The sequence below is a fragment of the Strix uralensis genome, chromosome 4, assembly GCF_047716275.1.
Source record: "Strix uralensis isolate ZFMK-TIS-50842 chromosome 4, bStrUra1, whole genome shotgun sequence".
Lineage (NCBI taxonomy): Eukaryota > Metazoa > Chordata > Aves > Strigiformes > Strigidae > Strix > Strix uralensis.
In genome coordinates, this window is record NC_133975.1 from 85256434 (window position 1) to 85282772 (window position 26339).

The 26339-nt window shown below is 43.5% G+C and overlaps 1 protein-coding gene and 1 long non-coding RNA gene across 4 annotated transcripts in view; both read right to left on the reverse strand.

Moving 5' to 3' along the window:
- Positions 1-475: 475 nt before the first annotated feature.
- LOC141942237 (uncharacterized) lies at positions 476-4030 on the reverse strand. The gene is made up of 4 exons (XR_012628574.1): positions 3381-4030; positions 1896-2100; positions 1251-1384; positions 476-991 (listed from the first exon to the last, which is right to left on the reverse strand). It is a non-coding gene; the product is annotated as an uncharacterized LOC141942237 (long non-coding RNA).
- Positions 4031-14880: 10850 nt separating this feature from the next.
- Positions 14881-26339, reverse strand: part of PRKG2 (protein kinase cGMP-dependent 2) — a 33772-nt gene continuing 22313 nt past the window's right edge. For 2 of the 3 annotated variants that reach the window (XM_074867602.1, XM_074867603.1), the window contains 9 exons: positions 25302-25452; positions 23889-24025; positions 23638-23727; positions 23244-23385; positions 22345-22508; positions 21513-21635; positions 20500-20562; positions 15847-15913; positions 14881-14988 (listed from right to left, as the gene is read on the reverse strand). In XM_074867602.1, the coding sequence (XP_074723703.1) occupies positions 14893-14988; positions 15847-15913; positions 20500-20562; positions 21513-21635; positions 22345-22508; positions 23244-23385; positions 23638-23727; positions 23889-24025; positions 25302-25452 (1033 nt within the window). In that variant the 3' untranslated portion in view covers positions 14881-14892. Of the gene's footprint in view, positions 14989-15846; positions 15914-20499; positions 20563-21512; positions 21636-22344; positions 22509-23243; positions 23386-23637; positions 23728-23888; positions 24026-25301; positions 25453-26339 lie in introns of those variants that run through there. The other variant, XM_074867604.1, reaches the window with a different exon arrangement.

Sequence of the window (26339 nt, forward strand, 5' to 3'; positions counted from 1 at the left end):
GCCCTGTGTTTCTGACACTCTCAAAAAGACCAAGTCCTGCATTTTCAGTGCTTGAATACAGAGACTAAGTGCTGTGTTTTGGGGGCTCAAAACCAGAGCGTTGCATTTCTGAAGCTCAGAGAAAGACTAAATTGTGCAGTTTCAGCAGTTGAAAATGCAGGCTAAGTCAGGCATTTCTGGGACTCCAAAAAAAAGTCCTGCATTTTTGGGACTTGGAATTGGAGGCTGAAGTGGACTGTTTTCAGTCCCCAAAATGGAAGCTTGGGGGGTACTTTGGGCAGGTGGGAGACAGAGGGGCTGTGGTGGGAGGGCATTGGGGGCCAGGTGGGCAGGGTGCATGGGGGTTCAAGTCACAGTGGTTCCTGATGTTAGGGAGGCCAGCAGGCACCAGGCCCAGCTCAATGTCTGAGCTAGTCTCTGGGTGGAAAGATGCTTTTTTTTCCAACGCTTTATTCAAGGTTTGTACAATGACCGGAATAGTTATTAAATAATTAGTATTTAGACAACATACCATTATGATAGTTAGATGATGAGTTATGATGAGCTTGAGTTGAAGCACCCATCAACCAGAGCTGTAAGAAGCAGAAGCATCTCTTTTCTGGAGTATCCAGTAGCCAGAGTTTCTGTGTGGAGCTGGAGTTTCAAGAAGCAGGAGCTCAAATAACCTAGGGCTTCAAATAACTTGGGCAGTCACATGCTGGAGTGTCCATCAGCCAGAACTGTATGAAGCAGGAGCATCTCCTATCCCAAATGTCCAGTAGCTGGAGGTGGAGCTTCAACAAAGTAAAGCTGGAATGAGGTGCAGCTACAACTGAAACAAGCTGAGCAACCATCAGCTAGAGCTGTAAGAAGCAGGAGCTGACTTAGCTAACTTAGAGCTTCACATTATTTGAGTCCATCATTCGGAGCTGGAACAAGCTGAAGCATCTCGTAGCTGGAGCATCTTGTAGCTGGAGCTGTTGTTTAGAGCTGAAGCTGGAATTACCTGAAACTGAAACAAGCCCGAGTGTCCGTTGGCTGGAGCTGGGACAAGCAGCAACAGTAAGAAATAGAAGTATCTCTTATCCCAGCTGTGTAGCAGCTGAGCTGCAATGTAGCTGAAGCTCCAAGAAGATGGAGCTCTAAGAAACAGGAGCTGAAATAACTTGGAGCTTCAAATAACTTGAGCAGGAACGAGCTGGACCATCTCACAGCCAGAGCTGCTATATAGAGCTGGAGCTTCAACAAGCTAGAGCTGGAGCTGAAATTACCTGAAACAAGCTGGAGCATCCATCAGACAGAGCTGTATGAAGCAGAAGCATCTCTTAGCTGGAGGGTCCAGTAGCCAGAGCTGGAATGAGCTGGAGCTGAAACTAAACCAAGCCTGAGCGTCCATCAGCTGGAACTGTAAGAAGACAGAACTGCCATGCAGAAGCTGGAGCTTCAACAAGCTGAACCTAAAATTACCTTAAACTGAAACAAGCCAGAGCTATAAGAAGCTGGAGTGTCCAGTAGCTGGAACTGATATTACCTGCACCTGAAATGAGCAGCAGCAGCATCTATCATCGCAACCGTGTAGGAGCCGGAGCTACAATATAGTCAGAGCTATAAGCAGGAACTAAAACTAGCTGGGGCTTCATGAGTAGTAACATGCTGGACCATCTGTCAGCAAGAGCTGTAAGAAGCAAGAGCATCTGTTATCCGGAGTGCTGGAGCTGCCATACAGCTGGAATGTCCGTTAGCTGGAGCTGTAACAAGCTGTGGCCTCCATCAGCTGGGGCTGCACTCCCAGCATGGTTGAACAGAGGAGTATCTGCTATCCATAGCCTCTATTAGCCAGAGCTGAGATAACCTGCAGCTGTAACAGGAAGAAGGGTCTATGAGCAGGAATGTCTCCTGGATGGAGCTGAAATTACCTGGAGCTGGGGTGTTTGTCAACCAGATCCATACTCTGAGGCAGGCACAGGCAGGGCTGTCCCCAACAAAGAGCTCTTCCCAGTCAGGAGCAGCAGGGAGGCAAGCTGTCCTTCTGCAAGTGGGGAGCCTGGCCTCTTCCTCCCAGCTCTCCCAGGGCAGCCATGCTACAAGGGGGTGCAGGTGAGGCAGTGGTGTCCTCTGTACCTGTGAAAGGGGAGAGAAACCAGTTGGTCAGAGCTCCTGGGGTGCACAGCACGGCCCTGCACAACCCACTGGAGATGCCTGTCACTGTCCCAGGCAAGGGCAACTCTTCCCTCCTGACTGCCCCTCACTTTCAGCAGATGCTGCCCAGCACCACACACAGTAATGGGGAAGGGAGGGAGAAACGACAACAGGAGAGCTTGGGGCTCAGCCTCCAAAAACACATTTCTTCCCAGAAGAGCAGGCAAGAATGAACGCTGTGCTCAGTGAGGAGTATTTCAGGCACAAAATGACATGGAGCAATACTGGGACCGAGGAGGGGATTAGCACAGAATCCCAGAATCATCAAGGTTGGAAAAGCCCTTGAAGCTCCTCCAGTCCAACCATGAACCTCACACTGACCGTTCCCAACTCCACCAGATCCCTCAGCGCTGGGTCAACCTGACTCTTCAACCCCTCCAGGGATGGGGACTCCCCCCCTGCCCTGGGCAGCTCATTCCCACGCCCAACAACCCCTTCTGCAAAGAAATACTTCCTAATAGCACTTGGTCCCCCAGCTGTCAGCTTCACCCTGCCCCTGCCCCAGAGCAGGACTCGGGGAGCCACAGGCTGTGCTTCGCATCCTGCTAAACATCATTGCCAAGGCAGGTGCTAAACATCAAGTAAAGGTAAACCAAGCCAAGTGGGTTTCAGGAGGTGCCCGAACAACCAGGAACCCCATGGGGGAGGCCAGGGCTGTAGCTAGCCCAGCCATAGCCAGGAACCACACCAGCACTTGCTAGGGACAGGCTGGGCAGTCACTGATGGTGTGGGGAGAAGCTGCCCTGGAGCAGCTCCAGCACCAGAGCTTCCCTCAGCTTCCTCCACAGCAACCAGCCCCAACCCCTGGCCTGGCCCCACTGCAGCTGGGACCCCTGCCCAGAGTGCTGCCGATGCAGCCCCAAACTACCCCACAGCAGGATACGCAACGTAACCAGAAGCCAGAAGCCAAATAATTTTCCTCCCAAACAACAGCCAGGCACAACAGAGATGCAAGGTGCAGCCATGGCCATGACCCTGACCCTGCTGCAAGCCGGGAGTGATGCCAGCCCCAAACCACTCCACAACAGGGCCAGGGCTGGCACCAGCACCAGAAGCCACAAGAAAGGCATGTTTTCCCCATCAACCACAGCCAGGCACAGCTTCCCCAGCTCACATGCATTTGGGGGGTGTTCCCACGTGCCTGACCCTGCCAGGCAGCCCCGAAGCACAGCATGCCCCCCCGCCTGCTTCAGAGCACTCACCTGACGTTTCCCACCGTGTCGGCATCCCCTGGTGCTGCCCATGTCAGGGCTGTGCTCCTTGCCCAGGCCCAGGCTGAGCCTTTCTGCTGCTCAGCTGCTTCCCTGCACCGTTACCTGCACTTAAAAAAACCCCCTTGCGAGGAAGTGGCCGCAGCATCGTAGCTGGGAGCACGCAACTGGCCCTGGTACCCAGCCCACACTGTGGCAAACCCAGAGTCAACACTGGAATGTGGCTTAGCATCCAGAAAGCAGTTAATATGGCCCTTAACATCAGCCAAAGTATCTAAGCACCTACCAAGAGAGATGTTACTGCACGGGTATTGTGTGCCCTCAGGAGCACAGAAGTTTCAGTGATCCCTTGAAGCACAAAGGGTATTTTTAGCTACATATTGCTTTTGTTTGATTCAGCTGTTTTCATTACCATACACATGAAAAGGAAAGACAGAACACCTTGTTCTTGTTAAAAAAAAAAAAAAAGTTTTACAGGTGAATTACCATGGCTGAAAGGTTAAGGTAAAAATAAGAGGAAATTATGGGTAAAGCAAATTAACAACCAGTGAATCCTATTATGGGTGAAAACTTATTTGTCTTGATGAGGGACAGTAAACCTCCTGTTAGCCTTTGTGATTATGAACATAATGAGTGCATCTGCTTCCCCCCAAGAGGACAGGCAAATTTATAGGCAAATTTCAGAACAAGTCAGTAAGAATATTTGTGTTGCCACGGTTAGCGGTGTGTCCCTAACGATGTTTCTGATCTCACAGCCTCTTGCCTGGTGTGGGAGAGAAAGGATCCTGACCTGACCTGTCTCCCTCCAGTGGGATGGGCACGGGTATAAGCAGTTTAAGGGGAAATAAAGGGGAATTTCCCCCCCAATTAAGGGGAAATAAATTCTGACATGATTTAAAATACAGCTTTTTGCATCAAAGAGCCTAATTCACCAACGAAGCTGGGGAAGGGCCTGGAGAATAAATCCTGTGAGGAGAGATTGAAGGAGCTGGGACTGTTTAGTGTGAGGAGAAGGCTGAGGGGAGACCTCATCACTCTCTACAGCTACCTGAAAGGACATTGTAGAGAGGTGCTGGTCTCTTCTCACAGGTGATTAGTGACAGAACAAGGGGGAATGGCTTTAAACTGCAACATGGGAGGTTCAGACTGGACATTAGGAAAAAATGTTTCCCAGAAAGAGTGGTCAGACAGTGGAATAGGCTGCCCAGGGAGGGGGTAGAGTCACCATCCCTGGATGTGTTTAAGGGTCATTTAGATGAGATGTTGGGGGATGTGGTGTAGGGGAGAACTTTGTAGAATAGGGCTGATGGTTGGACTCGATGATCCCAAGGGTCTTTTCCAACCTGAATGATTCTGTGACAGAGGAGACTTTAAACATCACTAAGGTAGACAGCCAGGCCAGTCATGATCCAGCATTTACATATTTTTTTGAACAGTATCACTAGCATTGATACAGCTTCTATCAAACCCCGCCACTCACTGCTGAGACCACCCCAGAACAGTAAATGATGAGTTGTGGTCTCTCGCCACAAACGCATCCCTCGTTTCTCTGGTAACATGCATTGTAACAGTGCCAGTGATACTGCCACAGAAAGAGTCAAGTTCACCTCAGGGCCCCACTCCATATCCTACTGTCCCAGCCAGGGAGTAAGGGAGACCAGGGGGTGGAACTGGGGGCAGCCCCAGCCCAGGACTTCAGGCACCTAGGTAGGGACACAAATCAGCAGGTCATGGCTGAGACCTGCTGCTGTTATCCCTCTTTGAACCATGAGCTATGATGACAAATATACGTTGCTTTGTTCTGAAATAAGCAGTGCCCTCACCGAAAGAGGAGAAGGTACAATCCCAGCAGAGTGATATTTGCTCTTTTAAGCATATCTGATTAAATATACTTATTGTTCTAAACCTTTGGTTGAAATCTCATCTCTGCGGTCTTTCTCATTACATTTATACTCCCACTTGACAGTGGGTGGCAGCAGTCCTATAAACACACTATTTACTAATCCTTTTCCTCCTCCTCCTCCTCCAATATTTTCAAGTTCAAGTGCCAAAGCAATAAATTGGAAGTGGTTATCAGTTTGACACTTTTATAAATATTTACACAAAGTCTTTAACCAGTTAGCTGTTCTCCTGTTCTCTCCTGTTGATGGCAGAAAAGTGCATTTCCATAAAACTCTTAGATTAAATGTTCCTCAGAGTGATGAGGGGAAGTGAAAAGGCTTTTTCTAGTTTCTGAGTTTTTCCTTGCACCTGACTGACTGGCCAGCCCTGCAATAGAAACAGTACATCCACAGTATGTCCCTTTTGAGGTGGTTTGTTTCCCGATCCTCCGCTCTGACTGCTGTGCTTCTTGGCTGCATATTTTAGTCTCCCACAGGCTTCCCCTCGTCCTTAATGTGGCTGCATTGGTTAAATTAATCAATTATGTTGCTGTTACTTCTTTAGCGCATTATACCAATACCACTACAAGCCCCTTCAGGAGACAGCTTTTTGTCTGCAATGAGCAAAACTTAGCTAAGAATCCATCCATTCCTCCTGCATCTACAGTAAGAGGCCTTGAAGGAAATCTTCTGATTTCATTTGCAGTTTAACCATATATTTTGCAATGTAACTGTCTATTTTCAGGAGAGAAACTGTTTCTTTTCTGAAACACAACTCCCAAAACGCATCTGTGAAACCTTTCTGTCCTCACTTTTCCCCTGGAGGGCTTCTGGGCTCTTCTGCAGCACATGGGAAAAGCCTTTCCCAGATCTACCAGGTAACCCAGAAGACAAATTTTTGGGACCCTGCAAGATACAGTGTTGTGTAATGAGACCAAGAACTGGTAGGATATGTTGAAACTCGTCCTTGTTTCTAATTCAAGAAAAGAGAAGGTATGACAGCTGCAGTCTTGCAATGGACAGCCAACAAGAAAAAACTAGGACATGATTAATCCAAAGAAGTGTCTTAACTGTTAAATGCAAGTCTCTCCTTCCATGGCTCAGTCCTCCGAGGGGATAGGGTGAGAGCTCCAGTCAGAAGCACCAGATTTCAAGACTAGGCTGGATTATTAGTCGTTTGTTGTTTGGACTGGGGTTTTTGGCCTTTCATTTTGATGAACGTTCACATGATATTCTATTCAGGCAAATTTGTTTTCCGTTAATCTTGCTAAATTTTGTTAAAACATAATTGTTCATTCTGAGTCACTCAAAAAAGTAACCTTTGATGCCCATGACAAAGCTGAAAGAAACTCCAGACCCCAAATCCATTACAAGTGAAGTAAAGATGTACATCATTCACAGTATATCTAGTTACGTTCCAGCACTGTTCTTCCTCACTGACTTAACCACTCTAATTTATTTCTATATATTCGAGTCAAAGGATGTTTAGCCTGTGATTTCCGTGACAGCTGTGTCACTGTTGTGGGATGTTTCTGGCATGACACTAGCAGCCCTTGTCTTGCTTAGGCCAGGCCTCACAGTGAGCTCTGCTTCAATAAACATCCTAAGACAGAGCCTTTTCCGGTTCTTTGCCTGTGGGTACCACAACAGTGAGTGGTTTTTCTAGTCCTCAGGACTCTAAAAAGAAAGCTAGGAAGAAGGTCATATGATATTACAGCCAAACAGTGACAATTCTGGCAAGTGTACTGTTGAACTATGGCCAAGTCTGTGCATCAGTTTCTGCACATGACTATTCTTTTTTACTGCCAGTTAGTGAAACTGCTGAATAACCAGATCTCCAGCGTAAATAAAGTATATCTACTTATCTTCAGTGCTTCCTGTAGAGGTGTGCTGATCAGCAACTTCGGAGGCTTTGGATCTGGAGAAAAGATACAAGCTGGAATAAATAAAAGAGATTGGAAAGACAAAAGCCTCAAACACAGGACTATCAGTTTGCTTCTGAAAGCACTTTTAATCATAGTGTCACTAAAGGAATGTGCCTTGAAAAATGAGTTGTTAAAAAAAACTCGACTTTAATTGGAGGGTGCCTCTAATGATGTTATAGTAAAGATATACAGTCAGAAATTACTTTAAACTCTTTTATTGACCGAATTTCAAGTAATTTTAGGTATTACACCTGCTCCTAGGCCAATTCTTGTGGTTTAAGAACTATGTTCTCTTCCTTTACAAAATGCCTTTCTTTCCTTTGCTGTGGTACGAAATGTCCATGCAAACAGGGGAAACCAAGTACTGCCCAGGGAAATCAGTTAGTCACAGCCTGTGAAAACCAGTCCAGGCCAAATTCTAGCCTCTTTGAGCTCTAACAACATTAAGGGTCTTTTGTAATGATAGCTTTAAAAACATTCAGGCAGGAGATGGTGAGAACGTGGGGGGTTTGTTTTTTGGCTGTATACCTCTATAAATAAAATGCAAACAGCATCATCCTGATAGTTTTTAGGCAGAGAGAACTTGAAAACCATTAAGCTATTATTTGGGCAGGCTGAGCCCAAATCTGCAAGCCCTCTCTAAGGCAAATGGGCAGGAAAAATGTCAGACACTATGCAAATCAGATGGACTTAAAAACTGAAGACAAAAGCTGTGCTTTTCTCCTGGCTGAAAAGACAGATAGTTGCAGACAACAAAGAGCTTTTCACTGGTGTGCCTTGGTAATGAAAAGGAGCCTGTCTCTCTGGTGGGGAGCTGTGTGGGCTCCTGTCTTGACCTCAAGGGCAGTCACAAGGAGTGATGTGCACAGGCTGACTGTACTGTAGGGGTCGCCTGTGAACCCATCGGTTCACTGCTGGGCCTGGTGTCATTAGGACACGGGGGGATGCCACCTGCTAAGCTGGAGCCAGGCTCAGATTTTCAGTAGACACCAGACCCTTCAAGTGAAAACAGATGCAGCAGTTCCCAATAGTTGTCTTCTGTAACAGTTGCATAAATAAATCCATAGTTTATAAAACTCAGTATGACAATGGCTACTGTTAAAAAACACACAAGCTCAAACAATAAACCTAACTGAATCTAATCTTTAATTTGAAGAGCTTGTTGTAAAATAGGTTCTACAGAGCTTGACAAGGCAACCTCAGCTTTGTGACAATACGTCCCATTTCTTTGTTGACAGTGGGCTGGCTGGTGATGAATAACAGTCTATCACCAAAATATTTTCCTTTACAGTATTTTGGATGCTCTTGAGGTGCACACCTCTTAGCCTCAGTAGAAAAGTGGGAGCTGCTCAGTAGTCCTTGAGGGCTGGATTTCTCTCCACGCTGCCTTCTGTTAGGATTACAGCATGTTCCTGTCTTAGAATAGCACTAGACCACATTTTCCTCAACACAGTGCAGAGGAGAAAATACTTTGCAGCTTTCTAACTCCCCATGGGAGGGCTGGGGGGGTCATCACACTGCAAATGAGACTGCTGCCTCGGTGTCCTGGTTTCGGCTGGGACAGAGTTAATTTTCTTTCTAGTAGCTGGTACAGTGCTGTATTTTGGATTTAGATTAAGAATAATCTCGATAACACACTGATGTTTTAGTTGTTGCTAAGTCGTGCTTATCCAAGTCAAGGATTTTTCAGTTTCCAATGCTCTGCAAGTGAGCAGGTGAACAGGAAGCTGGGAGGAAGCATGGCCAGTATGGCTGACCTGAACTAGCCAAAGGGATATTCTATACCATAGGACGTCATGCCCAGTATATAAACAGCAGAGTTGGCCGGGAGGTGCTGATCATTGCTCAGGGACTGGCTGGGCACTGGCCAGCAGGTGGTGAGCAATTGCAATGTGCATCACTTGTTTTTCTTGGGGTTTATTTCTCTTTGTTATCTTCCTTTTCCTTACTATTACTATTATTATATTTTATTTTAGTTATTAAACTGTTCTTAACTCACGAGTTTTACTTTTTTTCCTTTCCAACTCTCCTCCCCACCCCAGCAGAGGGAAAGGTGTGAGCAAACGGCTGCGTGGTGTTTAGTTGCCAGCTGGGGTTAAACCACAACACTGACAGAAGGGCAGTTAGACCGCCAGCAAAATATCTGCTTCTGGTGCCCAAATACAATGTCCCTTTTGAGTGATGGGTGAGGCACAAGCTGAAGGAACTAGGACACTGGTCCCTCTCACTTCGTCCCCAGCAGGGTGATATGCCACAAAGGACATAGTTCAGGATGAGGTCCCGCATGTTTCTGTTGCTCTTCCTCTCAGTCAGGGAAGCTGATCAGAAACACCTCTAACATCAGCTCTTGGCAGCCAGGCACTGCAGCGGTGTAACTGTACAATGTTGCTGGGTGCCCTTTTGAGTCCCATTAGGGTGGGTTTCATCCTTCTTTTTCTGGAATGCTTTTTGCTTAGGAAGACAGCATGGAAGACAATCTATCCAGGGATGGACTTTGCTTCCCTGATGACTAGCCAGACTATTCAGCAGCCATGACTCCTGCTATTAGCTCAATAATTTAATTGGAATATTCATTCCGTCTTTTGATGTAGCTGGCCTGCAGCTTGGTATGGGTAATGCCTTTTGGCTCTGCAAGCGTATCAGATGAGATTTAAAATTACATTTGCAACTTCTCACCTGCCACACATCGATGAATTGCTGGCTAGGTGGAGGTCAGCCACAGTATACCCCTGACTGCTGCAGATCAGGAGTTCACCTTATTGCACAACAAGCTCACATTTGGCAGTTATACCAAAGGATGCACCTGAACACTGATGTAAATCTTGCTGCTGTCTTGCTGCTATTCCCAAAATAGACCACCGGGCAATATCTGTGAGGCAAACAACGGATCATGGATTTGCAGGAAAATAGCTACTCACTTTTTCTGTGGCTGGTGTGCAAGCCAACTTGCTTTGAATGTGTAACTCCCCATCTACCATCATCTTGCACACAATGTATAGAAGAATGAGGCCCTCATCTCTTGCCTCTGATTACAAGAGGGTGACAAGAGTGGAGACTCTGACTCCCGAGGGGAAAAGATGCTTCTGACTGCTCGACTGTTCCCTGCTGGCCCAACATACCAACTAAATTTGAGTTGGGTTTCAGAGTAACATCCTGCCCTCTCGCCTGGAGGTGACCAAGGTTCAGAAGCCACAGGGACATAAAGGTTCAAGGAAGACAGGTCACGGCTGTGCATGACTATGGATGTGTTTAATTGCACATCTTCACATCAGCTCTCTGCACAACCTCCTCCTTGCTTTCCATCTTTGGAAAGAATTATCTGGTTTTACTGATGCTGCATTCTACCTCTTTAGCACTGTCTCCTCTCTCTCCCTGAAACTGTACCACATGCAAAATATGTTAATCATGATATGGTGCAAATCCATTTTCCTTGACCTTTCACCTCAAGAGATCTTACACACTTGACGAGCACAACATCCATGGGAACCACTTACCTGAGTGTGGACATGCAGCCACTTCAGTGGTGAGAAATGAAACCGGGAAACAACATTCTGTAATGGGCATATTCAGGTCTGTGCACCTGTATGTCTCTTGATTTACTCCTGCTTGTTCAGCTCTAGATCAAGAAGAAAAGAAGTCAATCAGAAATGCTCAAAGCCGTGACAGGAGACAAAATAACTGCACTACAACATTCAAGCACAAGAAACTCAAGAGATACAGAGTACCAGTCTTGTGCTGCCTTGAAAAAAAAAATGGGAAGGGAGGATGAATTTAGGGCAGTGTGCTACGCTACAGTTGAGGAGGTGGCCTTTAATTGTCTCCTCTTTCCCACACTTTCTACATAATCTTGAGCAAGCGAAATTGTCAAATTGTCAAAGGTGTCTAAACCCAAAGCTACACACAGCTCTCTAGAGGGACTTCAAAAATCAGCAAGGGGCTGAAATCTCTCAGGACTTCAGCTTCCACTTTGTCAAATAAAGATCCAAATTCTTCTCACCACTACACCGTAAGGTCTCTGGGGACAACAGCAGAGAAAGCTGTGTCTGTTCAGAGATAGCTTGTTGAGTAGTGAGAGGAGAAAGGGATCTCAGATGTTTTTCATTGCAAGTGAGACCTGTTAAATCCTGCCTGAAATCACAAAAACTCTCTAAACCTCAGGACAGCTGTTTCAATGCAAAAATCTAACATCCACCCCACATCTTTTTATGTATGAATTCAAACATTTGGGGCACTGAGGTTATTCCTTCCCCCTTCTATTACCAGATGATGCATCCAGGCATGGGGGTGGCCAACCTCACCCTTCTTAAAGCCTGAAGGGGCAGCTGTGATGGCATGAGGAAAATTCATCACTTGCACTAAAAACTGCATGGAATTATCACACGTCTAATAATTTTCTCTGTCACTCTGCTGCTGCTCCTGCCTATGTGTCTCTCTGAAGTGCTCACCCGCATCTTCGCTCTGATATGGCACCCAGCCCAGGCTAACCGTTCCCTCATCTCTGTCCTCTGTCAGGAAGAATCGTCATCCCTCTCTGCCTCCTGAGGCACGTTCTCTTGAGGTAGAAGTACAGGGAAAAAAGCATAGCTGTAGCTGGGTTTCTCAGGGAGCCACACAATAAAAGCAAAGCTGACAAGACAGAAAGGCAAAACACAGATAAGGACAGAACTCAGACAATTGCTAACAGCATGCCCCTAACCTGAATGTAAAAATCTGTTTTTCACTGACCTTAAATTAGAAAGTGCAACAATAAGCATAATCTGATCATCATCATCATCAATGTCCATTCAATTCTCCCATGATCTGCTGCACTGTGAAACCACTTGAGCCTGAATCGCTTATTTATCCTCTTGTTTTACAACAGCATAACTGCACTGATGCTGAGTTGAAGCCTGAAGTACATCTGTCTGTCAAAGACAGTTTGGGTCAGTTCAATGTTTAGCCTGTACCATATCAGCTTCTGTTTCTGGAAAACTTCAGCTGAGTCAACTGCATACATGCTACAAATAAAATGAATCAAATGTACATGGGAACTCTACATGAATACAAAAAGATCTGTGACCTCATTTATTGTAGCTTCTTATGCATTCATTTTCTCAAAATCCACTAGGGAAAACACAGTCTGAGTGGGGGACATGCTGCAAGAAATGACATCAGTGACTCTCTCCAGGGTAGTCTTTTCTGCCTCTGTCTCTTCTGAGTCATGTGGACAAGAAGTATAATTCAGGGCTAAGAATCCCAACTGCTGTATGGAATGCAATTATAAAAGATGAATGTCCTGCCCATTGCACTGTAAGCTTACTTTATTTGCAAACACTGCAAGTTAAACAAAGCTTTATAAAGAAAACGTATCCTACAGCTGCACAGACTTAATGCTAACTGCACTAATCATACAGCTATTTCTTCACTTAAAAAACATATACTTATTTTTATATATATAAATAAGAAAACTACCTATAAATACAATGGGAAAATACATTCAAAAGCTTTTTATAAAACTTGGTGCAATATTATTTTGACTGTAATAAAAATATTTATGAGAGAAAGACAAACAGACACACAGAGAAACACACATACCTAATACCTAGTGCTTGTCTAAATCCTGAAAAGAAAATCTGGTCTTTGGTATTGTTAAATGGAGTTAATTGCAGAGTTAGTTGCAAGTATCTCCAGACCCACCTTACAGCCTCTGCTCCATCCTCTCTGACTGTGTATGCTTACCACCATTCTGCCCAGGCTTTGCTGGCTGCAAGTTTCCACAATAGTTTACAACCAGGCAGCTGGTTGTAACAAAAACATCTAAACATGGAGTGTCTTCCCCCAAGGGCTCAATCTAACCTTCTTTAATCCAACGGCATTTATTATCCAATCAACATTTCAAACCAGTTTCCCAGTTCTAACAATTTAAAGGTTAAGTGGCAAAGCCCAGGCATATATAAACTCATACGGGAACATGCATTGTGCTATATTCTGATTATACAAATAGCTGACAGATAGAACTAATTCCTAGAATCACTTAGGCTAGAAGAGACCTCAGGAAGTCTCTAGTCCAACCTCCTGCTCAAAGCAGGGTCAACACTGAATTCAGATTGGATTGCTCGAGTCTGTCTGGTCTTGAAGAACTGCAAGGAAGGGGACTGCAGAATCTGTCTGGGATCCTGCTTCACCAGGGAAACACTTTTTCCCCTTTTGTCAGGTCAGCACCTCTCCTGTTGCAACTTATGACCCCCTCCCCTTCCTGAGCTGCTCCACAAGGGGCCTTGCTCTGTCTTCTCAATAACCTCCCCGCAGGGATTGGAAGGCTGCTGTGAGGTCCCTGCAAAGCCTTCCCTCCTCCAGGCTGAACAAGTCCAGGTCCCTTAGCCCTTCCTCACAGGGCACGTGCTCCAGCCTCCTGACTATTTTAGCTGTTTGCTGGACTCCCTTGCTCAGGTTGTTTGAGGGTTCTGGTTAGCAATTTGTTCACTTGTACCAAAGTGGGCAAAGACAGAGCTTGAAAAATTGGGCTACAAATCACAATTACAGTTTTATACTGTTTGTGAGAGGAGCTTGGAATTTCTTGCCTTTCTATGTAAGCCGTTAGAGAGAAGGGAAGGCAGTCAAAAGAAAACAGAATATTTAAACTGATTCATGAATAGAGTTCCTTACAAGAGAAAAAAAAAAAAAATCAAGTTTTTGCTCTCTTATTCTCCCCTCCTATACGAGTAGAACTCAGAATAATTACATGTTAATTAGACATCTGATGAAATATGATTTGAAATTATAGTTCACATCTAGTGACATCAACTGGAACATTGAAATGGGTGGGAGTTCTAGCACTGATGTGAACAGATGTAGTATTTCAGCAAAATATCAGTGAAAACAATCTAAAAATATATTTGAAGGAAAAAAATATGATTTTGTACTTACAGAAATTTTCCTGCTTTTTGTCCATCTATTTTATCCTCACGCTACATAAAAGCAAAACATTTTAAGAAATGGACACGGCTCTTTGAAGCAGTAAGGGAAATACATACCACAGTCTACTTCTCCAGGCAACTGCTATTATTTATACACCTTGTTTCCTACTGGATTTTCATTTGACCTGTTATACCCTGTCTCACATATTCAACCTGGTGCAAAACTAAACTGACAGAGAGGCAGCTTCCACAGTGATACCCTTGTAGCTGCAGAATCAGATCAAATCAACCTTTCAAGTAAAACTCTCTTTTCTACATGCTTCTGGATCAATGCAATTCTGGCCATTATGGGAAAAAGTGAAACACACAGCAGACAAGATAAAATAAATAAATGCCTATAGTGTCAGCTGTTGATAAATGCCACAAATACTCATCCTCTCCGTTAAAAACAAAGACATATGGTAACCTTGTTAATATCAAAATATTAGCTAGGGATATTTCCAATGGCAAAAGCATACATCCGATCCATAGCATCTGAAAATGTTTATAGAGACATTGTGCATCCAAAAACCTTCAGGTTACATCTGCTGACTGAATGCAACGCCCTTGTTATAAGGAGATGCACACAGATTTTGGTGTATTATCCAAACAACTTCTGGTTGTTTGGTTGTCTTTTATCCTTCAGGGAACATTGTGTTTGTCACAAACATTATGTAATTTGATTTTAAAGCAAGAAACAAGAGAGCAGGTTTAGAATTGCTGCCTATAATCCTCTATAAATGTCCTGGAAGAAAAAAAAAAATCAGAAATCCTTGTCCCAGCCTGAAAGTTCATCGGGAGGGGTTCCCTCTTCTGGTGGATAGCTGTCAAAGTAGCTGTAATCAGTCGGTCCAGACAACTAGGATATTAAAAACACAAACAAACAGTTGTTTCAGAAGGTAACTTTTGAAAATACTCTCCATTGATTATGCATCATTCTTATTGCTCCCAGTGGAGAAATGAAAGAGTAGCATTATATGAAATTGCACTTTGAAAGAAGTCATCCTCGTTCTTTAAAAAATAAACCTCCAGTAAGTAAATTGTACAACAGAACAATGGCATTAGTCTCCTTAAACAAAAACACTCACCAAATTCTATCAAATCCCAGATTTCACCCAAAGCCCTACAAAGCCAGTAAGAAAACTGGGCCACACTGCGTACAATTTTGGTTCAAATTTGTTTAAGGCCTAATCTACACTCATGGGGTAGCTACTCAAAGCAGATCTCAGAATTATTTTTTGTTTCAAACTGAGTTCAAAGCGAGTTTCAAGTTCTTTACCCTCAATCTTTTCTCATTTTAGGGCAAAGAGAAATGGGCCACTTAGGAAGCTGATTCAAGGGTGTGCTATAACTCAATAGTTAGAGAATAGAGGAATTTGTACTCTGCAAAGTAATGTGAACAGTGCATCTTAATAATGTGCCCATTACTGAGGAAAATATGTTTTTTCAGTATTTGTTTCTGATCAAACACCATTTATTCTAGTAATGGTGACAATCTAATGCAAAGTACACAGGCAGAATAATATTTACATTATTAAACTGAATATAAGTTATGCATCGCTTGCTGTCTCTTTCATTCAGTTTTCACTAAAAATGGTGAGCTATGATAATTCTAATTAATCTCTGGGAAATTTCGGTCTCACCATCAGTTGTTTCTTTGTAGCCAAGCACCTTTATATTAGTAAAGCAGTTTGATATTGAAAGTCAAAGCCAATACCTCTCTTTTTAAAGGCGATGTTAATTTCCTCACTTTCAGGCCATCCCAGTTAAAACCACTCAACCACCTGATTAAAAAGAAATGAGAGACAGACAGAGAGAGATCAAGAGAGAAAGACAGATTGCTTTCTGTCATTATACTATTAACAGCTAAAAAACCCACGTGAACAAGGACTATAAGACATTTTTTCATGACAACTTCTGCCCATGTGACAACACGGTTGTTCGAAGGAGGAAAAGTGAGCGCTGTCATTGCCGCACAAGGGAGTGGTAGCAGGGGAGCTTCAGGACCACCAGATACATTGCAGCTCCTCTGTATACAAGTCCCAAAGTGACAGGCAGGTCATAAACACTGCCGTGCAAAGATGTATGCATCCCCTTCAAATTCCACCCTCTTTTAACAGCATGACAAGAGGGAGTGTTGTGGTTTAACCCCAGCTGGCAACTAAGCTCGCTCACTCCCCTTCCTCCTGTGGTGGGATGGAGGAGAGAATCAGAGGACTGTGGTCTCTACTCTGCAGCCAAAGGGATTGAAAAGAACATGTTAACAATATCAGTAGTGGCGTACCACTTGGCTGCCTTTGACTCCAGTTCATATTGAAGCTCTAGCATGTCCGGCACGGCAGCACTTGGCGGCGGTGTGACTTTATTCAAGCCACGATAGTCTACTGTTGGTCTCCACTCTCCATTAGACTTTTTTAACAGCCCCATAGGGCCAGTGCAGAGTGAGTCAGTGTTGCTGGTCACTCCTCAGCTCTCCAGTCGATGAATCAGCTTACCGATGGGAATCAGGGAGTCTTGCTTGGTGCGATATTGCCGCCAGCGCATGGCTGTGGTAGCAGTCAGCACCCACTGTTCTTTGACCCTCAGCAACCCCCCAAGAGAAGGATTCTCCAAGACACTGGGCAAGGTGGACAGCTGTTTAATTTCCTCTGTCTCCAAGGCAGCTATACCAAAGGCCCACGGGTACCCTTTTGGGTCCTTGAAATATCCTCTCCTGGGGTAGCCTATGTCAAGGATGCACGGGGCCTCTGGACCAGTCACAATGGGGTGCTTTTGCCACTCATTCTCAGTTACGCTCACTTTGGCCTCCAATACAGCTGTCGGGATCCCCCTGTCAATCCAGAAATACAGATGGATTCTGCCCCTTTATAGCTTGATGGCATTAGGGCACACCATGCACTGGTGTCCACCAGAACCTCAGACTCCTGGGGGTCTGATGTGCCAGGCCATCGAATCCACACAGTCCAGTAAACCCAGGTGTCCCCTTCCTCCACCTGGGTAGAGGCAGGGCCCCCCTAGTCCTGGTCATAGTATTCGTTACTCACTTCTTGTAAATACAAATCAGAAGTCCCTTTATTAAGATCAGAAGTAAGATCAGCTCTTCTACTCTGTCTGGGAAACTGCCCACTGCTAACTGGAGCAGCAATTTTCCTGGAAGAACCCCCTTTTGTGATCGTTTTTACTTGCAACTCATGTACCTGTGCCTTGAGGGTCAAGGTAGATTTTCCATCCCACTTCCTCATGTCCTCTTTGTGGTCATACAGGTAAAACCATAGGGTGTGTACCCACTATATCCTCTCTCTTGAGCAGAGGAACGTTTACTCCTAATAGCTGAGATACTGGTCCATACAAGGGGGTATTAGGGCATATCCTCTTTGAATTCCTGGAACTCCCAGGAAAGATTTTCCACCGTCGAGACGCCAGCCCATAGGGAGGAAGAGAGACTTTCTTCGTATTGCCGGAGTTGGCCAGCCAATTCATCCACCATTTGTCTCTCTCCATCTTTCCAGGTCATTACTGCCAACGAGCTGGCATACGACGATGGTGTGCCCTGTAGAAACTTCCACCACATGGGTCCCGTGCACTGGACTTCATCTGGATCTCTGGATAACTGCTTGTTGTCCAGGTCATCATAAATCCCACATGGCTAATTCCCTCAGGTACTGGATACCTCTCTCCATGGTGGTCCACTCACCTGGATGACATATAAGATCTTCCTTGAAGGTGTAGCTTTCCTTCACGCCTGACAGGAGTCACCTCCAGAGGCGGAGTACTTGTGCCCCTCTTCCAATCGCTTTGTCGATGCCCCCTTCCCTAGACAGGGATCCCAGCTGCCTGGCCTCCCTACCCTCTAGTTCCAGGCTGCTGGCCCTGTTACCCCAGCATCAGAGCAGCCAGGTGACTATGTCTCGCCTGGATGATGGCTGAAATATTTTTGCATACCTCCCATCTCACTCAGGGATAGGGATCGGGTGGTTACTGCCTCATTTATGAGTTCTGCCTCCTCCTCCTCTTTGCATGATGGCCCTGTTTTTGGAGTAGCTTGCCTCGTCCACTTCTTCCTCCTTCCCCTTCTTAGTAGGAGTTTCTTCCCTCACTAAATGAGCTGACTTTTGTATCTGGTATTTCTTTTTGTGTATAGGGGCGACTGATACTGGCATGGGTTGGTTCTCTGGTTTAGCTGCAATTCCTGTTGCGGGGGTTGGAGTAGGTGCAGTGCCTGTTGTTTTGTTGTCAAATCCAGAGATGTTCTCTTCCCCTTGAGAGTACTGGATAGTGTAGAACAGAGCTCGGTAGGCATGGGCCAGGCCCCAGCCTGTGGTAGCGGTTTGTGTCTCTGGAATTGCTAGGGTGACAGTATACTTTTTCCAAGTATTTTACTAGTTTTTCAGGATTCTACAGTTGTTCAGGGGTGGAGTTCCAAAACGCTGGTCGTGCTCACTGTCCTAGGTACTTGCCCATACTATCCCACACACCCTGCCACTCATAACTCTCCAGCCTTGGGGCAGATCTCTGGGTGGTATTCTTAAATAGTTGTTTAACCTCAAACAAGACCTGAAACAGGTTCAGGAGACATAGCAATAGGGACATGCTGGTTTGAACATCCCAAGGATATCCAAAATTCTCAAGAGCTATTGTAACTAGCCTGGAGGAGAAGGGAAAGGTGAAGGAGAAAGGGAAAGTGAAGGAGCGGGGCAAAGTGTCTCCCCTTGTATCCCCCATAGATTGGCTCTCTGAGGAGAAAATGTAAAGGGTGTAATTATTCACAGAATCACAGAATCATCAAGGTTGGAAAAGACCTTGAAGCTCCTCCAGTCCAACCATGAACCTCACACTGACTGTTCTCAACTCCACCAGATCCCTCAGCGCTGGGTCAACCCGACTCTTAAACACCTCCAGGGATGGGGAATCCCCCAGTTAATATTAATAGTTTCCGAGAGATGGTTCCCAAAGTAGGGAGACGATGAGTAGCAAATACCAGTACTAGCCTCATTTTATCATATCATAAGCCAGTGTTACACAGCACATCAAAATGATAGCCTTAATCCAGCCCCCAGAGGTGATAAACAGCACAACAGGGAACATACACAGCAAGTAAGGTGTTACATAACACAGCTCTGAGAACAAGCATAACAACTCTGAGAGTAAATAAATCAACACTGTGACCAGTGACTATTAAACTACTATAATGAATGCTTATAACAAATTTGTTTTAACACACTCTGGTCAGATCTGTTGTTACCTCAACCCTTTCAAGCCCCACGCTGGGTGCCAAAAAGGACTGTTGTGGTTTAACCCCAGCCAGCAACTAAGCACCACAGAGCTGCTTGCTCACTCCCCTCCTCTGGTGGGATGAGGAGAGAATCAGAAGAGTAGAAGTAAGAAAACTTGTGGGTTGAGATGAGATCAGTTTAATAATTGAAATAAACCAAAATTAAAAATTTTAAAAATTGTAATGAAAAGGAAAATAACAAAAAGAGAGAGAAATAAAACTCAAGAAAAATAAGTGATGCAGATGAAAAACATTTGCTCACCACCAAGCAACCAACGTCCAGCCTGTTCCCGGCAGTAGCCTCCTGGCCAGCTTTCCCCCTAGTTTCTATGCTGAGCATGACATCATATGGTATGAAATAGCCCTTTGGCCACATTGGGGTCAGCTGTCCTGGCTGTGTCCCCTCCCAGATTCTTGTGCACCCCCAGCCTCCTTGCTGGCAGGCAGCATGAGAAGCTGAAAAGTCCTTGACTTAGTGTAAGCATTGCTCAGCAAAAACTAAAACATTAGTGTGATACTAACATTATTCTCATCTTAAACCCAAAACATGGTACTATACCAGCTACTAGAAGAAAACTAACTCTATCCCAGCTGAAATCAGGACAGGAAGACAAGCAGAAAAGTCAAAGCACTTCTTTTCCCAAGCACAAAGTGCAGGGCTTAGAAACAACTCATTTAAAAAAGCAGAAATGTTTAATTCACAGAGGACTTTCATTAGAAGAAAGAGGACAAAACCTAATATTGCTCTGGAGCTCTTAACTACCATTCTTAAAAAGCAACTATTTAAGGGTCAGGAGGTCTGGAAGGCAGATGCTGAACTGACATTGATTTCTCTGAGAACTGAATTAAACTCCTGCATCAGCAACCTGTGACAAAACCAGTAAACAACAAGATGTTTCTAGATAAACATGCTGAGGATTTATGTTTATATCATTGCTTGCTGCAGTCACAAATATACTCTATAGCAACAGAAATCTCTCATGCAATCTGCCTGGAAGTGCCTGCAGCTTTATAGGTTTACTGGACTGGGTTCTAAAATATTAAAAACATTTTCAAATTAAAAAACAGATTTTCTTCTTGGCAGTCTCTTTCACTTACCTGTGCCTCCTGATGTCATTAATTCCATTCCTCAGATTGCCTAATCTTTCTGTAGGGTTTTGCCTTAAAAAAAGAGAAAAAAAATAAAGGTAAGAATTAAAAAAATGTTCTTATTTTTTTAAAAGAGCATTAAAGGTCCTAACTTCTTGCATTTAACAGTTACAGAGGGATGGAGCTTGCACACAACACGTGGTCTCATAAGGAGACATAATGAGGTGTTGCTCACTGCTCCTTTCTTTTGAGGTGGAGAAACCTTCCAGGAAGTCAAAACAGTGTCATTCTGCTGTGAGAAGCAGCAGAGGGAAATCAACTGGTTGAATTTTAGTTGCACACCTTTTTTTTTTTCCTCTTGGCCAGCAGCTCTGGCCATGAGTTCCAAAAGAAGGCAGACCAAAATTTGCAGCTACAGAAGTCCTTTCAGTCCTGCTGCACAAACATGGTGTATACTGTTCCTAGTGCTGTGGATGAAATCCCACTGGAGCTGGAAGTTCAAAGTCAGCAGTGGCACCAGCCACAGATTGGGCATGCCACTATGCACTAATGCTTCTGAGTTATGCTGGCCCTTTTGAAATATCACCTTTTTGCACATTTTCAAGAGGGCTAAAGTTAGTCTGTAAGGGCCCTACACTTTCCGTAGGAGCTATATGTCTAAGTAATTCTGGAAGCATTGTTTTAAAACACTGCACTTGATAATAAAATTAAATTCTTTAGCTCTTTCCTTAGCCAACAATTAAGTTTTCCCTGAGATGTGTTTCACAAAAAAATTCACAGCTACAGAGAAAGCCCAGAGCCTACATTTGTAAATGATACCTGTGCAGACTAAGAGGTGTGACACACGCTCAGAGGCACGCATGTGTACTGAATATAATCAGAATAGACCATGCCAGGCATAACAATTTTAAATTTAAAATTAAATTTAATTTTAAAGTTGTCAGGAATTCAACACTCCAGTCTGAATCTTAAATAGCTCAATCTGTCTACACCCAGGCTCTGCCACAAAGTGCTTCTCCTACCTGCAGAGTCTGCGGATCAAATCCTCAGGCCGCCTTCTTATTATTTTAGGAAAATCCAGCTTTTCAATGCCTTTGAGAATCAAATTATATGTCATCATTTGATCAGCCCCAGAGAATGGTGGACTAGAAAAAGAAAGCAACACTGAAAAATGGAATGGCTGGCAAGAGCAGATGTGGCCATTTCTCATCAAAGCAAATATTTGAGAATATGGAAAAAACCCCACCTTCCTAGTTTTACAACCCTCAGCCTTTCAGTCTGTTTAAGATATTACAAAGGTTTGAAGCTGAGGAGCTGCCTGCAGGTACCAGGGAAAATGCATGATTATATGTGCCCCTCTAAGCTAGCTCTGCCTCCAGCCTAACTCAGAGAAGCTTCTATGCTGTATTTTATTTCAGTTGTTGTATATAATTGAACATTCACAAAGACTTGTCACGGAAGTGTGGATGGAGACAAAGAACGAGTCCTGCTTACAGTTCATCCACCCTATTGTACCCTGTCACCCACTAAAGGGGAAAAGAACAGTCTGTTCCTCACAGAAAACATTATCAGTTAAAGGAGCTCTACACCAGCCACTTATAGGCGGAGTCTCTTTCCTTGGATGGATAAACCAGAACTGAGAATATGTCCCACACTTTGTCCATGGTGTTCCTGAAATGATGGAAGATAAGACATGTATAGGAGGCAAAAAGAAGTATAATTTTGCAAGTTATTCCTGTTTATTTACTGATGGGGAAAAAACCAAAACTTTATTTAAAAAAATAACCTTGAAAACATTTCTAGAAACAAACAAACAAACAAACAAGGTAACAACTTGGAGTAGGAGGCACTTACCTGCCAGCAAGGAGTTCATACACAAGAATCCCAAGGGACCAAAAATCCACGCTGAAGTCATGGCCTTTACTCAGAATGACTTCAGGGGCAACATACTCAGGGGTTCCACAAAACGTCCAGGTTTTCTGCCCTGATCCAATCTTCTTTGCAAATCCAAAATCAACCTGATGAAAACCAACATATGCTGCATAATGCAGAGGTATTTTGCACTGGGAAGCCTTAAGGTCTTAATTGCTTCCTCACCTCCTGCAAAGATCTGAGAGTTGCCAGTTTACAGCTAATGTACATGGTGGTGTTGTGAAGGAGAAAGAAGTAATTCCACTGGATTACCAAATGTTATAGAACAGATCCATTTATTCTCGCGAGTAATTTCTTGAATTATTTTCCGTTTGGATAGAACAACACATGCTTTCCTTGAGGACATGAGATTTACAGCCCATGGAAAATGGTGAGTTGCTTATTGTCCTCAGAGTGGATATTTCAAGCTCTTTGAAGGGTAATCTCTTTACACTTTTCACGGTCACAGTCAAGTATGGCAGGAGCTCTCTACAGAGATAATGTAGAACATACAGTTGCTCGAGGCTGGACAGGGAGGTAATTCTGCATCTGGGAGATGTAGTTCCTGCCTTTACATTAAGATTGTCTGCTGAGAGAAATTATTTTTGCTGTTTATGCTGTGGCAAGAGCTCTCAGAGGCTGCAAATCCCCAGTTTGTCTGCGGCTTGCAATGGCTTTGTTTCTCACTGTGCAATGAGTAGCCTGCCCTCTTTTCTACTGAAGCATAAGGGTTATTAAACTCTGGGATCCTGGTACTATAATTACATCCTATTTATATCCCCCCTGCAAGGAAACAGGATACAGGCACAAAAGGATAACGTTACAAAAGGATTACAGCTTACCAGTTTTATATATCCTTCAGCATCCAAAATCAAGTTTTCTGGCTTCAGATCTCTGTAGATAATTCCTATGTGATGTAGATAGTCAAAAGCCTCTGTCACACACCCAACACAGAACTTGGTAGTGGCTTCATCAAAGCTGCCTCTGAAACAGAAATAATCACCATCCTTGCAGACAGTTAACTTCTAAAAATGTCTTGCTCATTAACCAGGTACCATATAACACCCAGAACATTAACAGCTTTTTTGCACTGACATTCAGTACATCACTCATGCAGGTGAAAACTGAATCAAACGTCTTTTCATTGGACAGCCCTTGAATAGAAAACCTACTCAGCAGACATATGGAGCTGACTGGTGACTTTAAAGGTCAAGGTTCTACTTCACTTGCTGTTACCTGTCTCTCAGCAAGCTCCACAATTCCCCTCCAAGGCAAGCCTCCAGTAGCATGTATACATACTTACTATCTTTGAATGTGCGATATAGTCTGTGGAGACAAACAGCAGCAATTTAGGAAAAACAAAATAAAACACGAGACTTAAAATGTCTTTTCTCCAGAACTCATATACACCAAACCTCATTCTTAATAATGCCGTCCAGTGGGTCAAATGCAGGTCAACTTTCAAGGAAACCTTATGGTCAACTTACTTTACAATGAATGGAGAACATATCTGCTCAAGGATTTTCTTCTCAGAATAGATATGCTCTTCTTGTTTGGTGTCCACTACATGTTTCTTCTTTATACACTTCATAGCAAAAGCCATGTTCTCATTTTTCACTTTAACCTGTGAATAAAAATGATAAGTACATGTGAGGGAAAGAAAGGATGTTTTACCAATCTGTTCTCAATAGGTACACTGATATCCGCCTTTTTCAACACAGCACAGGACTGAAATTGATGACTCTAACGAGGGACAAATTCCAGATTTTCTGAAGAACTGTTCTGTACGATTTTAAGTCACACATCAGATCTTTTGAGTGTCTCACTCCCCACTTGTAAAATTAAAAGAAACGCTCCCTGTGTTCATTGTATGTATACAAAACAGCAGCAGTTTGGATAGGTACTATATTTTACAATGAGTTTATACCACAACGGGTCTTAATTTCAATGTAAGATTTCTAAACACTAGCATGACACAAAACAACAAAAGGCAGAGGTAGTTTATGAAGAATATTTACAGATCATTTGGCATTACACTGAAATATTATCCAACATGCAATAAAATGATGGAAGTTAAAACAGGGCTTCCAGAAAACCAAAGAAGCAGCTATCGGTGTTCTACAGCTGGCTGAGAATTCAATTTTTAGCTTATTATTCAGGTGATGATGTAGAATTTCCAAGATGGCAGTAAACCTGCGTGGAAATTTGTTTTGTGGAGCATGAATTGGAATAAAACAATTGATGGCCTAGCTACTGTAAAGGATTATTGACTTCACTAAAGTCACATAGCCTCCTTTAATTTACCATTAGCTTCAGCACCCTGCACAAGAAGCGTTCATTACTTTTTAAGATGTTTACTTCTCAGACAAAGAGTGGAATTTAAGACCTTAGTCTAACGAGGCTCTTTGCATCCCAGAAACACAGCTGTTCATGCTACTGAATATGATTCAAAAGAGCCATTAGAGATTGTTGGAAATTTCAAAGTCAACACAGCTCAGAGCTAGATCACACTGGTTATAGTTGCTGTGGGGCATGTCAAAGCAATTTAAACAACACAGACTATGTGATGGTGAAGATTAGTTCAGGTCCAGGCAGAATCTTGGGAAAAGGCGTGCAATTCAGGGAACACAATGCAGGTAGGCACACCTGTATAAACTACACACACACAAACTGATAAATATATGTCTTTTAACAGCAGGAGATGAAGACACACAAGAAAGGATTTGTTTCTTTGAACACTGAAGTCCTGAAAATATTTTTTTAACTATTCATTGCTTTATATAGAATTACCTCTGCTGAGAGCCACAAGCATGCAGATTATAATCCTTCACATTTTTCAGCAGTTAAATCAATCATCTAAGACAGAGAACTACTTGAATATGTTTAAAACAAACTCTTACAAGCTCAACCCTTCCGAACCCACCAACACCCAGAGTTGTGACAACTTCTAAATTCTGGAATGGGGAAGGAGGGAACTGGGCTACTTTCTCCTTCAGCTCTATCATCTCCAAAGACACCTCTCTGGTCAACTGTCCACAGAAAGATCTTCCTCTGCATTAAGAAAATTAACATAGGTTAGTGCTTTCCTTACCAGCAACCTGTATCATAGTACTCTAATACTCCTATAAAAAAATAAAAGAAAAGCCTTCTTATTTCCTATCAGAATCTTTATTTTACTTTGTGCAGAAACACTTTCTTTCTGGACATCCTCAGAAGTAGCAAAATAGAAGCGAAATGCTACTGAAGTTCACTAAGTACAAACAACAGTATTTTTTTCAAGAGCTGATCCATGGTGAGGTTCCGAATTATGCAGTCAGCTGCAAAACTTTGGGCACTCCAAGTTGGAGAACCAATTTCTGAAGGACTGTGTACCAGTTCCAGTAGAATGATCAGAAATAAAAATGCAGCTATATTTCTAAACAAAAGAAGAACATACTCTGCTAAACTTCCAGTAGTGCTCAGGTTGAAATCAGAGGCAGATAAACTAAAAGTGTGGTCCACAGCTAAAAGCACTCTTTAATACCACTAGAGCTACACTGTAACATTAAATATAAACTGTTTCTTTTATATCTGCTTATTTCTATTTAAAATGGCAATTAGTCTTTTCTATAGTAATACAGTTTCATTAACTCAATTGGGAGTTAAAGTTGACCTTTAGGGGTTTTACCAGTCAAAGAATTTACCATCAGAATGCAAAAAATTATTTGAGCACACTTACACTTCCTTTCTGTGTTCAGTTTTCTTGAGATAGAGTGAATTCTTGGTTGGAAGTCAATATACTGAGATTCTATGTATTTTTTGTTTCAGAAAAAATTTCTTTGACTCTATAAGCATGTACAGACAGTTTTATTATAGTGATTGCTATCATTCCTAGGGGCCCATCTCCATCAACTACCACCATGATTTTACTTACATATCTATCACTCTTTTTTATGATT